The sequence below is a fragment of the Lissotriton vulgaris genome, chromosome 7 (assembly GCF_964263255.1).
Source record: "Lissotriton vulgaris chromosome 7, aLisVul1.2, whole genome shotgun sequence".
In the NCBI taxonomy this organism is placed as follows: Eukaryota; Metazoa; Chordata; class Amphibia; order Caudata; family Salamandridae; genus Lissotriton; species Lissotriton vulgaris.
Genome location: NC_141695.1, coordinates 551,369,516 through 551,383,205, shown reverse-complemented (window position 1 = coordinate 551,383,205; position 13,690 = coordinate 551,369,516). Strand labels below are relative to the sequence as shown.

Below are 13,690 nucleotides of genomic sequence, written 5' to 3'. Positions count from 1 at the left end.
AGGTATTTATAAAAAATGGCTTTCAGACATCCACAAAGAACAAGTAGAGATGTGCCCACTAATTCTAGAAGCTAAATATGCAGATACTAGGCCATATAGAAACTTAAAGATAAAGGCAGCTACCTTGAAGGTGATCTTGTCCTTACAGGGAGCCAGTGTAGAGATCTCCTGGTGTTTGAACTCTGGTCTCTCTTTCTGAGCCAACAAACCATTCTGCAAGCTGCAGTATGGTCCACATTTAGCATATAAGGCTAGTGTAAAGAGCAATGGTGTCATCTATGTGAAAGCATACTGCTGCACCCATGAACATGAAGGAGAAGAACAAGTGGGGTCCTTGATCCCCACTTATGATCATCCCCCTAGCAGTAACTTGCATTTTACTCTTGTGGAGGTCGAAAAGGCCCTGAGTAGAAGCAAGGGTGCTAAGGCGCCTGGCCCAGATGGGGTTCCCATAGATATATTTAAGAGCACTTCCTCTCTGTGGGCGCCCCTTCTGGTCCAGGTGCTTAACGCTAGCTGCGTTGCTGAATTCCTGCCCACTTGGGTGGAATCTGTAATCGTTCCGATTTATAAGAAGGGAAATAGACAGGACCCAGCCTGTTACAGGCCTATCTCCCTACTGGATTCCTTCACTAAGATAGCGGGCAGAGTTATTCTGGACCGGCTTCTGGAATGGGCAGAGGAAAACTCTGTTCTGTCTGATCTTCAGTATGGCTTTTGTTCCGGTCTGGGGACAGTAGAGCAGGGTTTGAATTTGCTTATGCTGGTCGGGAAATATACAAGGGCAAAACAGGGAAACTTGTTTTTAGCCTTTGTAGATCTCTCGGCCGCCTTTGATTGTGTGGTACATTCTAAACTGTGGTTTATATTAGAACAACTTGGGGTTGAATCTAACATTATTTATTATCTTAAACGTTTTTATAGCAACGCGTCGGCCCGCGTTTGTTTTGGCCTAAATGGAGAGCGCACAGACAAAATACCAATCAGGAGCGTGGTCAGGCAGGGTTGTGTCCTGGCCCCCTTCCTTTTTAATTTGTATATAAATGGATTGGAAGACGTTTTGTGCAAAGATAGCCTGGATCCCCCATTTGTAGGTGGCTGCGCAATACCAGCACTTTTGTACGCTGACGATGCTGTCACGTACTCAAGTGGGCTTACAGCGGGTGTTTGACAGCTTTTCCCGCTTTATGAAGGAGTTGGGCCTGAAAGTCAATACATCAAAGACTTTCACTATGTATTGTGGTAGGCAAAATAAATCTAAGAGGCCAATCTTTATAGCGGGACAGAAGCTAGAATTTGCCAAGCATTTTTCGTATCTTGGGATACTTTTTGCCCAATATGAGACGTGGTCCCAAGCTGTTTCTGTTAAAAAGCTTGAGCTTTTTAGATCGACCGCTGCTCTTAAAATTTTCTCAAGTAAATTAGGGACTAGACCCCCTGTAGAATTGATTCAAATCTATGAAGCCAAATGTGTAGCAGGTGCTACCTATGGTAGTGGGGTTTGGGGTTTTGCAAACCCCGCGCCTATACAGGTTCCTGAAAACTCCTTTTTAAAATATATTTTGGCACTCCCCAAAAGCTCCTCTAATTTTAATTGCCACTCAGAATTAGGCCTTTGTTACATCACATACCTGATTAAAATAGAGCCAGTGCTGTTATGGCACAGACTCTGGACACAAGAAGCGACACACTTAAACAGAGATGTCCTGACAGACATTTTGAAATTGGAGGGTGCTACTAAAATACCATGGGTGAAGTATGTTTTTAATTCTTTAAAAGACACCGGGAGAGAAGAATATTTTTTGAATCCCATGGATATTTCAGAAATCTCACGAAAAGATTTGAAGAAGGAGTGTCTAGCCCTTTTGGATTCCCATAGGACTGCTGCGGAGGTCTTAAAACCTTCTGTTTAGCAGCATCAATTGGTTTTAGCAACTTTTAAGATTCAGCACTACTTAATCTATGTAACTAATAATTATGAGCGCTTCCTACTTTCACGCTTTAGATTTAACATTTTCCACAGATTGGTTAGTTTCCCTATGATTAATAATTGGACGCACAATCTACCTCTTTGCCCTTGCGATAATATCTCACCCCAGAGTACCATCCATGTATTCCTATTTTGTAAACTGTATGATGAAATGAGGAAAAATGTTTTATTGCCTTTTTTAAGAGAATTAGGATTTCGTCATTGCCGTGTGGCGATGATTAGTATCCAAGCCCTAGACAATCATGTATCTGTAGCAACAACAATTTTGTATTTAAAAGATGTGATGATCATTAGGAAACGTATGGTCATATAATCTGCACTTTATAATTGTAATTGTTTCTCCCCCTTGTATCGGTTTTCTTTGAATCCAATGAATTCCTGTATTTTTATATACTGTATCTTCTTTTTTAACATTGCAACTATGAAACTTTGATTTGTACTTTTATGATTGCACCGAAACAATCGAATAAAGATATTTTGAATTGAACCATACTTGTCTGTTGCTTAATAAAGCCATCTTACTCATTTTCTTGTCTGGGAACTAGTCTACTTCAATGTGTCTGAACTTAGATTAAAGTTTACAGGTAGGTATTTATAAAAAATGGCTTTCAGACATCCACAAAGAACAAGTAGAGATGTGCCCACTAATTCTAGAAGCTAAATGAACAAGTTACTTACCTTCGGTAACGATATATCTGTAAGAAACATTAGTTAGTGTTAGATTCCTTACCTTAGAATATCCCCAGGCGTCAGTCTGGATCCGGAAACTTTTGCGTAGCAGTACCCTTGCGCGTCGGTAGGCGTCGTCTGCAGGCGTCTCCTGCGGCTCCGCGTCCGTCGTTGGCGTCGTGCGCCGTGATGACGTCGCTGGAGTATATAGACGCCGCCTCCGCGCGCTGACGTTAGTTCTTCTTTTTTCCGCGCCAGTGGACGCAGATCTGAAGAGCGGTACCCGGTCTTTTGACCAAGTTATTTCAACTGATTTCTATCTTTTGTGCCTGGTAGGATGCCCGGTTTCAAAAACTGTGACGGTTGTGACCGCACGATGTCGGTCACGGACCATCACCGACTGTCTCCGGTGCCTGGGCCCCGACTACGACGTCGACTCCTGCGTCGATTGCCGGGCTCTGACTAGCAAGGCTAGGCGGGAGCGGTCCCGCAAGCAGCTCGAGCTCCGGGTGTCGGCCCCGCGTCGAGAGAGGTCGCGGTCCGGCCGGAGGTCCAGGGAGCGTTCGAGGGAGCGGTCGCGGAGCCGCGCCGGGCGCTCCGGAAGTCGACATCACTCGTCGAGATACTAGGCCATATAGAAACTTAAAGATAAAAGCAGCCACCTTGAAGGTGATCTTGTCCTTACAGGGAGCCAGTGTAGAGATCTCCTGGTGTTTGAACTCTGGTCTCTCTTTCAGAGCCAACAAACCATTCTGCAATCTGCAGTATGGTCCACATTTAGCATAGCGTAAAGAGCAATGGTGTCATCTATGTGAATGCATACTGCTGCACCCACTGTTCATACATTATGATGGACCTGAGGCAGATATGAAATACTGCAGCTGGAAAAAAGCTGTGCTGTACTACGAAGCTGGTATGCATTTGAAAGGTCAAATCGGAATCAAAGATGAAGACGGACCACTCAGAACACGCATCAGTGAAAGGCACTCTTCTTTAATGAATAGGCATCTTGTGGGGAAATTGGGTGTATTACATGGTGTGGGTGTGCGACCTCGCCGTGTAAAACATTGACCCACCCCTTTAGGACCCTTAGATTTCGTTTGGCAAATCTTCAGCTCAACCCTGGGTAGCTGTGGTTCTGTGCAGCAAGGCTTACACAAAGGAACAAGTGCAAAGCATTTAAACAGCACCAAATCAATTGAAGAAATCAACAAGACATCAGAGAAATCTGACACAAATTTATAAAAATAGACTGTATTTTAAGTATTTTTAGACAGCACAACAGAAAAGATCCACTGGAGGATTACGGAGATATATAATTTACAATGTATAAGAATACAAAGCATTTCACTCAACTGTAGACAAACATTGTCAAATTCAATGAATTTGCCACATGAAAACATTTTCTCTAAACCTGGTGCAGTCCATGTTGGTGCTGCCTCTCTTCGCCAGGAAATTGGTGCATCAGAGCAGTCCTTCTTCCAGTCCAGTTGAGATCGAAGTTCTGGGTGCCATATTTATGCTCAGAAAATGCACTTCGGCTATTGGCACATTAGCTCCGGTAGCCAATGTGCCAATAGATTCCCTCCCTCTTGATGACCAATTCCTGGGAAGTGTGGCCTCTGGCTATCCGAGGATGCACCATTCTGCCCACTTTCAAAGTGGCAGTGCCCCTGTCTCGGCTTCCAGAGCTCCCTAGACCAACACAGAGGTGTGAATACCAAGGGGGCTACATGTCCCTGGAAAAAACGTGTTGACACCAGGTTTCCCCTCTCCTGTCCCTAAGGCCAGCATGTCTATCCAAACAATAGAGCAGCTCCTCTCCCAGGTGTTTCCCACTTGCCCTTCTGGGCCAACACCTATGTGGCTTCCTGTAGGATGGAGGTAACACCTCCCTAAGTAGGCCCCTTAGTTAGTTAGTTAGCTGTTTCCCAGGAGGGCAGAAAGCAGTCAGTAGGACTGACCCCATGTACAACAGTAAACTGGCATTGGGAAATTGGGCAGCTTAAAGATGCACTTTGCCCACTAGTGACATTAAATTCTATTTAACCAATAAATCTGATTTAATGCACTGATTCTTTTGATACCTTACAGTGCCAACTTTAGTCATTCTATTCAGAAGTTGGCAGTGCTGAGGTGTCAGCCTGTATCTCTGTACTTGCCAATGGGGCTACTAGGCTTTCCACAGAAAAAAACAATTTAGGCTCTCCAATATACAGCACCCTGCCGTAGGGTTAGGACTACCTTATAGGGGACATATATATTAAAAAGGGAGGTTTGGGCATTGTCATTATATTAAATGGCAAAGTTGCATTAACAGTTTTTAAATTGCCCTTCCAGTCTGCAGGAGCAGACTGGGAGCCATTTTTACCTTACCGTGTGTGTGGTGGCACAACTAGTGCTGAAGTCCAGGAGAGACACCTCAACTTACAGGCTCTAAGTACTCCTGGTACCATATACTAGGGACTTAAAAGCAAGTTGGGTAAAGCCAATTAAACATGCATCTTTCTAAGTATCAGAGCATATGCACTGAGTCCTTTTTAGCAAGGTTCAAGGTATTTCAGAGTCATCACTCCAGTTCCAGGCAGTCAAAGTGAGGCAAAAAGTGTGTGTGGGGGGGGGGGGGACGGGTGTTGGGGGTAAACCTGCAATTAAATTGTTACCTTACCCATTTAAATACTCCAATAAACAGGAACCAGTATTTATATACATTAATAAACAGGATCCTCCATTTACACATAACAATTAACAAACACATCTATTTGCATGCACAAATTTACAGGACCATTCACTTAAATGAACAAATAAATAGGAACATTCTTATATACAAGACTAAAAGGCAACCTCCATTGAAGCATATTGATGAAGCACCCCCATTTATATATGCCTAAGAATGGGCCTTCTTTTATGACAACGGAAACGTCTTTCAATGTTTTAGAGAATGGGAATCCACATTTCTACAAATAAACCAAAAGGAAGCATCTTTCAAAAGCATCAATCTGTCAACTAGGGCGACGCAGAAAAATGTAAAGTACATTTTTTAAAATTGCATGCATACCCTTTTCTCGTGGTTTGGAATGATACATCGTACGAAGTTGGGGTTGGTGTTCCGAAGGGTTGCCATCAGCTTGGTGAGAGATTCCTTATAGAGCTGCCCCACTGTACGGAACATGCCTTTTTTGGTCTTGTAGGCAGAGCCAAAGGCAGTTTCAGTCATGCCTGCTACCTGGTCCAAACCAACAATGCGATCCACTGAAGGAGGAAAGGAATGGGGGAAAAAATATTAATCACAGAACTATTGAATGCTGTTATTCACACGAACACAGAAAACAGCATCTAGGTGTAGATTGGAGTCAGCAGCAGGTAAATATAAAATCAGTGTACAGAGCAATGCCAGCAGGTCAGGGCACTATACAAAAGCTATGGAGTAAGAAGCCACAAAAGTAATTGGCAGGGTCTAAACTTTGATATGACAAACAAGTAATATTTTTGTAAATGGCTTTCCACTTTTCTTTAGACATATTAACAAATTTAGCAATATTCATAGACCAAGACCAAGTTGCATGTTTGAAGCAACATCATTGAAGATTTGATGCACCCTCTGACCACCTCCTAACACCAGGTGGACTCCTCCTTGTAAGCATGCCTTGTAACTGACAGAGAGATATAAGTCACCAGGCAAACAAGATGGCAAATAAGTAACATTTAAAAAGCTGCCATTCTAAAATTGATGACTGGATGTTCAGCAGCAGATCCTAGCCGTGAAGGCATCTCCTATAGAGTAGAGATCCAGTTAAAATTATTCTGAATTGTGTACAACTCATTGAGCAATCGTCAGCAAGACAGTTTGTTTTCTTAAAACCTGCTCTCTTAGTCTGATCCCTAAGAAAAAGCCTTCATCTCAGCCCCACAAAACTCATGGGCAGGCAGGTAACACTTGATTGCATATAGCATTTGTTAAAGGTGGCAGATCAAAAGTGCTGTAAAGTCGAAGCCCTCTGTTTAACAACTAAATATGCAAGGCACTGGCTTCAACCATGCAGGTTTCCTCAATGATGCTCTCAACATGACAAACCAGTGCTGAAGGCGAGGTTGGAATTTAGAAACCATGTAATTCAGTACTTCTATAAGACTGCAATCAAATGTACAGATTTCACTGCTAACAGTTCTAGAATGTCTGTTGTGGAATTTGGACATTACACCTGTGGGGCACGAGAAGGAGATGGGCCAAGTGTTCTTTTTATATAATATCACACATGATGTTCCAGTTGTGCTCCTCCAATATCATGGATACTTTCTCACTGTCCTCCTGTGATAAAACACACACCTCCTTGTTATAACCAGCTGTAGGAAACAGACTCTGTATGCGGTATACCACTAGTTGGTTATACTGCGCACAGAGTCCAGAGATACCCCCAGAGGTGTACAGGGTTCATTGCAAACCCAGAGGGCTCTATTTATGGTAGTGTGGACGAGCAAGCTTTATAACGTGAAGTGTGCATTCTAGATATTAATAGTTTTCCCTCTGAAATATTATTAAAGCACCGATCACAACCAGCGGTGGTCGTTCAGCGAATAAGTTTATCTAGAGAATACATATTTTAAATAGCCTTAAATCCCTTCTTGATTATAGAGAACATCAGGATCACTTGCAGCCAGTATTTCCTTTCGCTAGAACGATATACGCATGGCAAGCATTGTTGATGAATATCCATTATGCACTTTGAATACTCGTGAAGTATATTTTCATACAGCACATGTCATTAGACTGAAGCTATTGCCTAAGCGATAACTGCCAGACTAAAAGGGACTATGTACACATTCACCAAAAGTATGGATTGAGACCACTCCCACTTTCTACATAAGAGTAGATTATTTAAATATGAAAAAGTATTGTCCAAAGGAACGCACTTAGGTAATCGGACTTGCTTTCTTTGCTAATATTTACAAATCTTACCTTTTTAGTTGCAACACAGAAAAAAGCTATGTGGCCAGCCAGGTAATGTTATAGCCTATATTGAGGTAATACTATATCTATGGCACCCCAAGATAGGGGATTCAAATAAAAATATTTTATTTCTTTTAGTACAACCCCGCCAAATTATCCATTAATGAAGGTTAATATTTGCAGGCACAATCACGGTTCACCTGCATCATGTGTTGACTGGTCTCCATAGGGAGGTGTGTGACTAATGTTTTGTATAATTGTATATTGAATTGGAACTGTGATAGTAGACAATAATGCCCATATTGTATATACTTTTAGTAATCTATAGGAACAGTAATTTTTATCTTTGATGAAGCTAATACACTGTTGAATTGTTTAGTTTTGTTTTTAGAAAACTCTGTCCTGAAGTAAGTGGTTGATCCAAATCTCACCGAAATGCTGCGTCGACCCTTGTAGTTTTTCTCGTGTTTTTATTATTGACATTATGTGTTACAAACAAGCAAGCCCTTTTTAATAAAACAAATGTGTATGATACATAAGCAAGTCCTTTTTTTAAATGTATGAGATTCTCCTTTGTCTAGTTTTAACAATTATGAATAAAATGTGAGTCTTAAATTTTATACAGTTTTTGCATTAGTGTCTTTGTTAATTTTATATGATATTTTTCTGTACCAATTGTATAATTTACAGCCGTTATACATTGTTATACTGTACTATTCTTGTAATCAACACATGATCCATAACCTATGATTAGGGACTCTTTAGTTGTTGCCGCATTACCCTGTCCCTTTTCTTTGATATTAGGGTTTCTCTCCCTTTTTTATTTGCCCGAGCAAGCTTTAAGCCTAACACAGAGGAGTGTAAGACAATTATTGTGCACACAATGACTAATAAATGACACACAACTGAAAAAGGAGATCCACACCAATTTAATAAAAATCAGCTTGTCTCAAGATTTATTTTAAGACCAAGATCTTTGCAAATAGGTAAGTATATTTTTAAATAGAAATTCTTTTCAGTTTCAAAAGTGGACACCATGCAATTTTTTGCCTTTGCAATGTTAACCTATGAAGGAAAACAACAATACGGTTTTGCAGTTAAAAAACCAACTTATAGCTCCAGTCTTCGGGTTTCAAGGTCAGCAAAGGGCAAGGTTCAGGTAAGCACAGACACTGCACCACCTGCGGCACAGAGGCAGCTGGGTGCAGAGGTCAAAGTTAAAGATCAGGCCTAATGTTACCCAATAGAGACTGGGGGTGCTTGAAGACTCAATGCTAGCAGTTAAGTAAATCGGATGAAGGGGTCAAGCTTCAGAAGTTAGAACAAGCACGGGGGGCCACAAGGCAGAACCAAACATACACCACCACAGCAAAGGGGTGGCCGCGTGCAGGGAGTAAACTCTTGAGTCGAGCGCTCAATGCAATTAAATGAGAAACTCGGTTTGGAAAACAGGCTGCAGGTGACGAAGTGGAGGCTGCACAAAGGAAACCAGCGACAGAAGAGGTAAGTGGAGATGCTGTTGGTTGTAGGGACACCAACATTCGAGCTTATTAAGGCCCAGAGGCTTCAGGTGCAGGAGAATGCTTTGATGTTGGGTTTGTGTCAGCGGAGCCAGTCGCGGCGAGCCTTTGGATTCACAATGCAGGTTTTACTGTGGAGTCCAGGAGAGGTCAGCCAATGCTGGTCTTGTATTCAGAATTGCTGGGGAACCTTTTCTGGAATGGTGGGCCACCTGGAAAAGGCCGGAGGCGTCGGGTGCAGAGTGGTCAGAGATCGTGGATACGGAGGGCACCAGAGTCCTTGGTGAATGAATGAATGAACATAAGCTTTATAAAGTGCAAACTCAGCCCAGGGGTGTCAAGGCACTGCGGAAAGAGGTCAGGAGAACAAGGTGCACATATGTACAAGGCTTACAGAGTACAAAGATTGAAAAGCCAGGTCTTCAAGGCTTTACGGAAGAGAGAATGAGATTCCATAGCCGAGATTGAGATAGGAAGGGAGTTCCAAACCTTAGCTGCAGCAACAGAGAACGCTCTGCCCCTATCTAGCATTCCGAAAACTTGGCACTATCAGCAAGTTCTTGCTAGCCTAATTGCTTGGGGGGACATATCTCCGAAAGAGTTTTTTAATGCGTTCTGACCCCGTATTGTAGAAAGTCTTCTGAACAAGGGAGAGGGCCTTAAATACAATTCTCTGGCCAAGCGGAAGCCAATGCAGATTACTGATAGTGGCCGAGATTGAGTGATATTTGGGATAGCCCATCACCAGCCTGGCAGCAGTATTCTGCACTAGCTAGAGTCGAGGCACAAGCCCCTTATTAATACCCAGATAGAGGGCATAACAATACTCTAATCTAGACAACACAAGGGCCACAACTCCTTGTTTTCGGGAGGAAAAGGAAAGGAATTGGGAGATCTTTCTGAGAATCCTTATCATCCAAAAGCAGGTGGAAACTGTTCTATTGATTTGGGGGCCCAAAGAGAGGGAGTTGTCAATTATGATGCCTACATTTTTAGCACTGAGGATAGGGCTGGGGCAAGGACCAAGTGTATCCGGCCCCCAAGCCTCTGACCAAATATCCTGATGGTTTCCAATAATAAAACCTTCGTTTTTTCCCCACTGAGTCTTAGATAGTTCTCTACCATCCAGGAAGCAACTGCATGCATACAAATGTAACATTCGCCACCAATGCTACTGCGCTGTCAGTGATAGAAACCATAATTTGAATGTCATCAACTTCTAACCCAAAAGATCTTACCACCCTGGCGAAGGGGGCTACATAAATATTAAAAAGGGTAGGACTCAATGAGGACCCCTGAGGGACTCCACCGAACAACTGATTGGAGGAGAGGGGAGTGGAGCTTTAATTATAAATAAATAAATAAATAAGAAGCCACTCTTGTGCTGTTGTGCCGAAAGGACACGCCATGCTTTGAGAGCTAGAAATCTTTTGGCATGGGTGTTCAAACTGCACACAAGCTCCTACATATTATCTGGTCCTCACCAAGACTTCAATGGATTCTTATGTGAAGACATCTAGGCTTACCCTTTAAAAATAAACACTGCCTGTAGCCCGCAGCAGACAGTAGTGACCATGTACATATATGGAAGAGTAACTATATACAAAGGGATTGAGGCAATGCAGTACCACATCTAATCTACCAAATATGTAGGGTACATTATTGATGTGTGTGTGGTGCACAGGACCAGGAGTACAATCCAGGTCTACTCCAATTTGGAAGAACCTGTCAAGACAACATTCATCATCAGTGGTCCAGCACTCGCAAGAATGCAAACATAACCAATTACTGAGAGTTCAGCATATATTCTTCAATGATTTATACAAAAAAGTTCATTGATATAAAACGTAAATCACTGCATCCAACGACGTATCCCAGATCAATTATTCTTTAGTCTTATTCTTCATTAAAAAAAATACCATTGCACAGTAGATATGGTAGCCAAAGCGTTTCGTCCTACGCGGACTTCTTCAGGGCTCAAATATGTTCGCAGTATCTTTTGTTACAAGTAGATAATATATTTTGAGTTCCACAGTATTCAAAACCTTCTGTGTGGTTGCTAATTTGAGTTTGTGTTCTCAAATCGTGAAAGGCATCTCTGGCATGTTCAAAAGTCAAAACCAACTCTCAGTAATTGGTTACAATGTTTTCATTCTTTTGAGTGCTGGACCACTGATTATGAATATATGAAAGAGTGTTCCCATGTACTACATGTTATGGTTTAGCCTTAGAAATATAACAAAATTACGTCAGATTTGAGAGAGCTATTGCTAACAAAGCAAGTCCACCAAGTTCTAGAATTGATGCTTGCCAGCGACGTATGTTTAGCATATTAATATAATGAACTATGAATTACTCTTTTTGCTTGCACTGAATGATGCAACAAAGAGATTTATCATTTTGTTTACATAGGCGAAATAATAGCTAAAGAGATTATCATTGGAACTATGGCCTTTACCAAGGGTAACCGACAGAGAACAATTAAAGTACAGGAACACCATTGCAAGTTTTTCTTGTTTTATGAATGACCTTGAAATGGGAAAACTTTCTGAGACCATGAGGAGAACAACAAAGTGCAGAGAGAGAAAAATAAACAACAGAAAAGGGAGGTTGTGCTATTGCTGTACAATAAACACTTCAAGGAAAAAAATATAAAGACTAGTTATGGGGACCAAACAGCTTTAGGAATTTTATAGAGTGCCTGTATTTCCTTTCGGGTACTTCAGAATACTGAAATTACTGAAGATAATGGTATAAAGGATCAGCTTTGATCTTTCGTATCGGTTGTGCAAGTCTGATTTGTGAGGAGATCAGCGAGGAATAAACCCATGTTTTTCAAATGCAACTGTTTTGATGCTTGAAACTTCGGTATAGGCCCGGTTTAAGGGTTTGGTTTTCTGCACTATATATACTATAATTCAGCACAAAGGTTTTCTGGAAGGTGTTCCATAGCAAAGTATTTTGGACTCCCAGGGATCTGCCTCGTGTTAAAGCCGTCTTACAGACCTTTGAGTGACACAGCTGGAAGCCATTAAACAGAGATTGCAGATTAAAGTCATCTTAAGGAGGAATAGAGAGCTAATGCCTGTTAGACCTCATGGACAGTGCAAATGACTTTAAACTATATCCTTGTTATAGAGAGCTGGGTTCTTGTTGCAGTACCCCTCGACAGGGACGAACAGTATCACTCTGAAACACGCTGATGTGGGCCACAACTAAAACATGCACAGAGCAGACAGCCACGGAGACAACAAGGTGGCGTAGCTAAAATGAGCATGGGACTGCCCATCCAGGCAGCTTAAAGGCCAAGGTGAGAACTTACTCATGAAATAAAGAGATGAAGGGTGCAGCACCTGGGACGGTATCAGAGGAGCTGTCCCGCAGGCACAGCAAGACAGAGTGTAGGGTGACACCTGATGAAAAAAAATGACACATCCGAAGGGAGTGGCAGCAGAGGCACCAAAAGTGGCAACAGGAGCTGTGAAGAGGAACACGCATGAATGTTGAGAAGAACCTCAGATCTCCAGACCACGTCCTCTGACTGTGAGGGGTAAATTTACCCTCCACAGAAGAGAGGAACTGTTTATTATATGAACACCAAGAAAGGAGCATTGTGAAGATGTGGTACCACCACAGAGAGTGGAACGCAAGGAACCCTTATTGCCACAAATGCAGGAAAAGGCAACGAAGTGCAGACCATATATATATATATATCGGGTGCCATAGGAGGAACCCACCTAGTGTACCCATGGCAGGAAGTTGCTACACTTAGATGCGTGTTAAAATACAGCGAAAACCTCCAAAGGAGGACAACGAGGCACATATGCAAGGCTCAAGCAAGGCGACCCATGGTGTAGAGGAGATAGCGCCAAAAGGCACAACATTGAACACTGTGCAACAGTAAGATAAGAGCGTTAGTGGGCATAGAGAGCCGAGAGGGACCTCCATGCCTGCCTGATGCATAGCAGATCTATACACTAGCATACAAGCACCCCACTTGGAGTAAGGCACACCCCAAAAAACACTTGGGAAACACCTCTTAGGGCAAACCCAAGTCAGAGAAGGAACACAAACAACCATTGAAACACCGCCACAGTAGGCTCACTGCTAGCCTAAAAACGCATAGCGCTAAATAAAAGTGTAACCACCCCAGAACATGTCAAATGGAGACATGCGAAACACAAACCTATGGGAGAGGGCGAAAGCCCGCAAGGAGGCGCTGAACAGCCGAATCGGTGTGGGTATCAAACAAAAGGAGCCCATCAGTTAGTCAGTCAAAAATCTTTATTTCTATTAATTAAAATCATAAAAGAAGCAGTAATACATACATCCAACGTGCATAAAATAGTTAAAAAGAATAAATAAGCATTCGTTTGTTATCGTTCATGTATGTACACTATTTACAATACGTAGATCAAACAATTAATAGTCCAATGTTTAAAACAAACCCTTTAGCTCATATCAAAGAGATTGGGGTACCGTATTTACAATTTAAAGTGCATCATTATATTTCTTTAGGTTTAGAACCCATAAGCCCCCTCTGCATCCTACTAAGCTGTTACG

The 13,690-nt window shown here is 42.2% G+C and overlaps 1 protein-coding gene across 7 annotated transcripts in view; it reads right to left on the bottom strand.

Annotated features, from left to right (window-relative positions):
• MYH10 (myosin heavy chain 10) overlaps positions 1 to 13,690 on the bottom strand; it is a 1,221,191-nt gene that overhangs the window by 650,737 nt on the left and 556,764 nt on the right. For all 7 annotated transcript variants that reach the window (XM_086930637.1, XM_086930640.1, XM_086930641.1 and 4 more), the window contains one exon: positions 5,718 to 5,911. In XM_086930637.1, the coding sequence (XP_086786763.1) occupies positions 5,718 to 5,911 (194 nt within the window). The remainder of the gene's footprint in view (positions 1 to 5,717; positions 5,912 to 13,690) is intronic.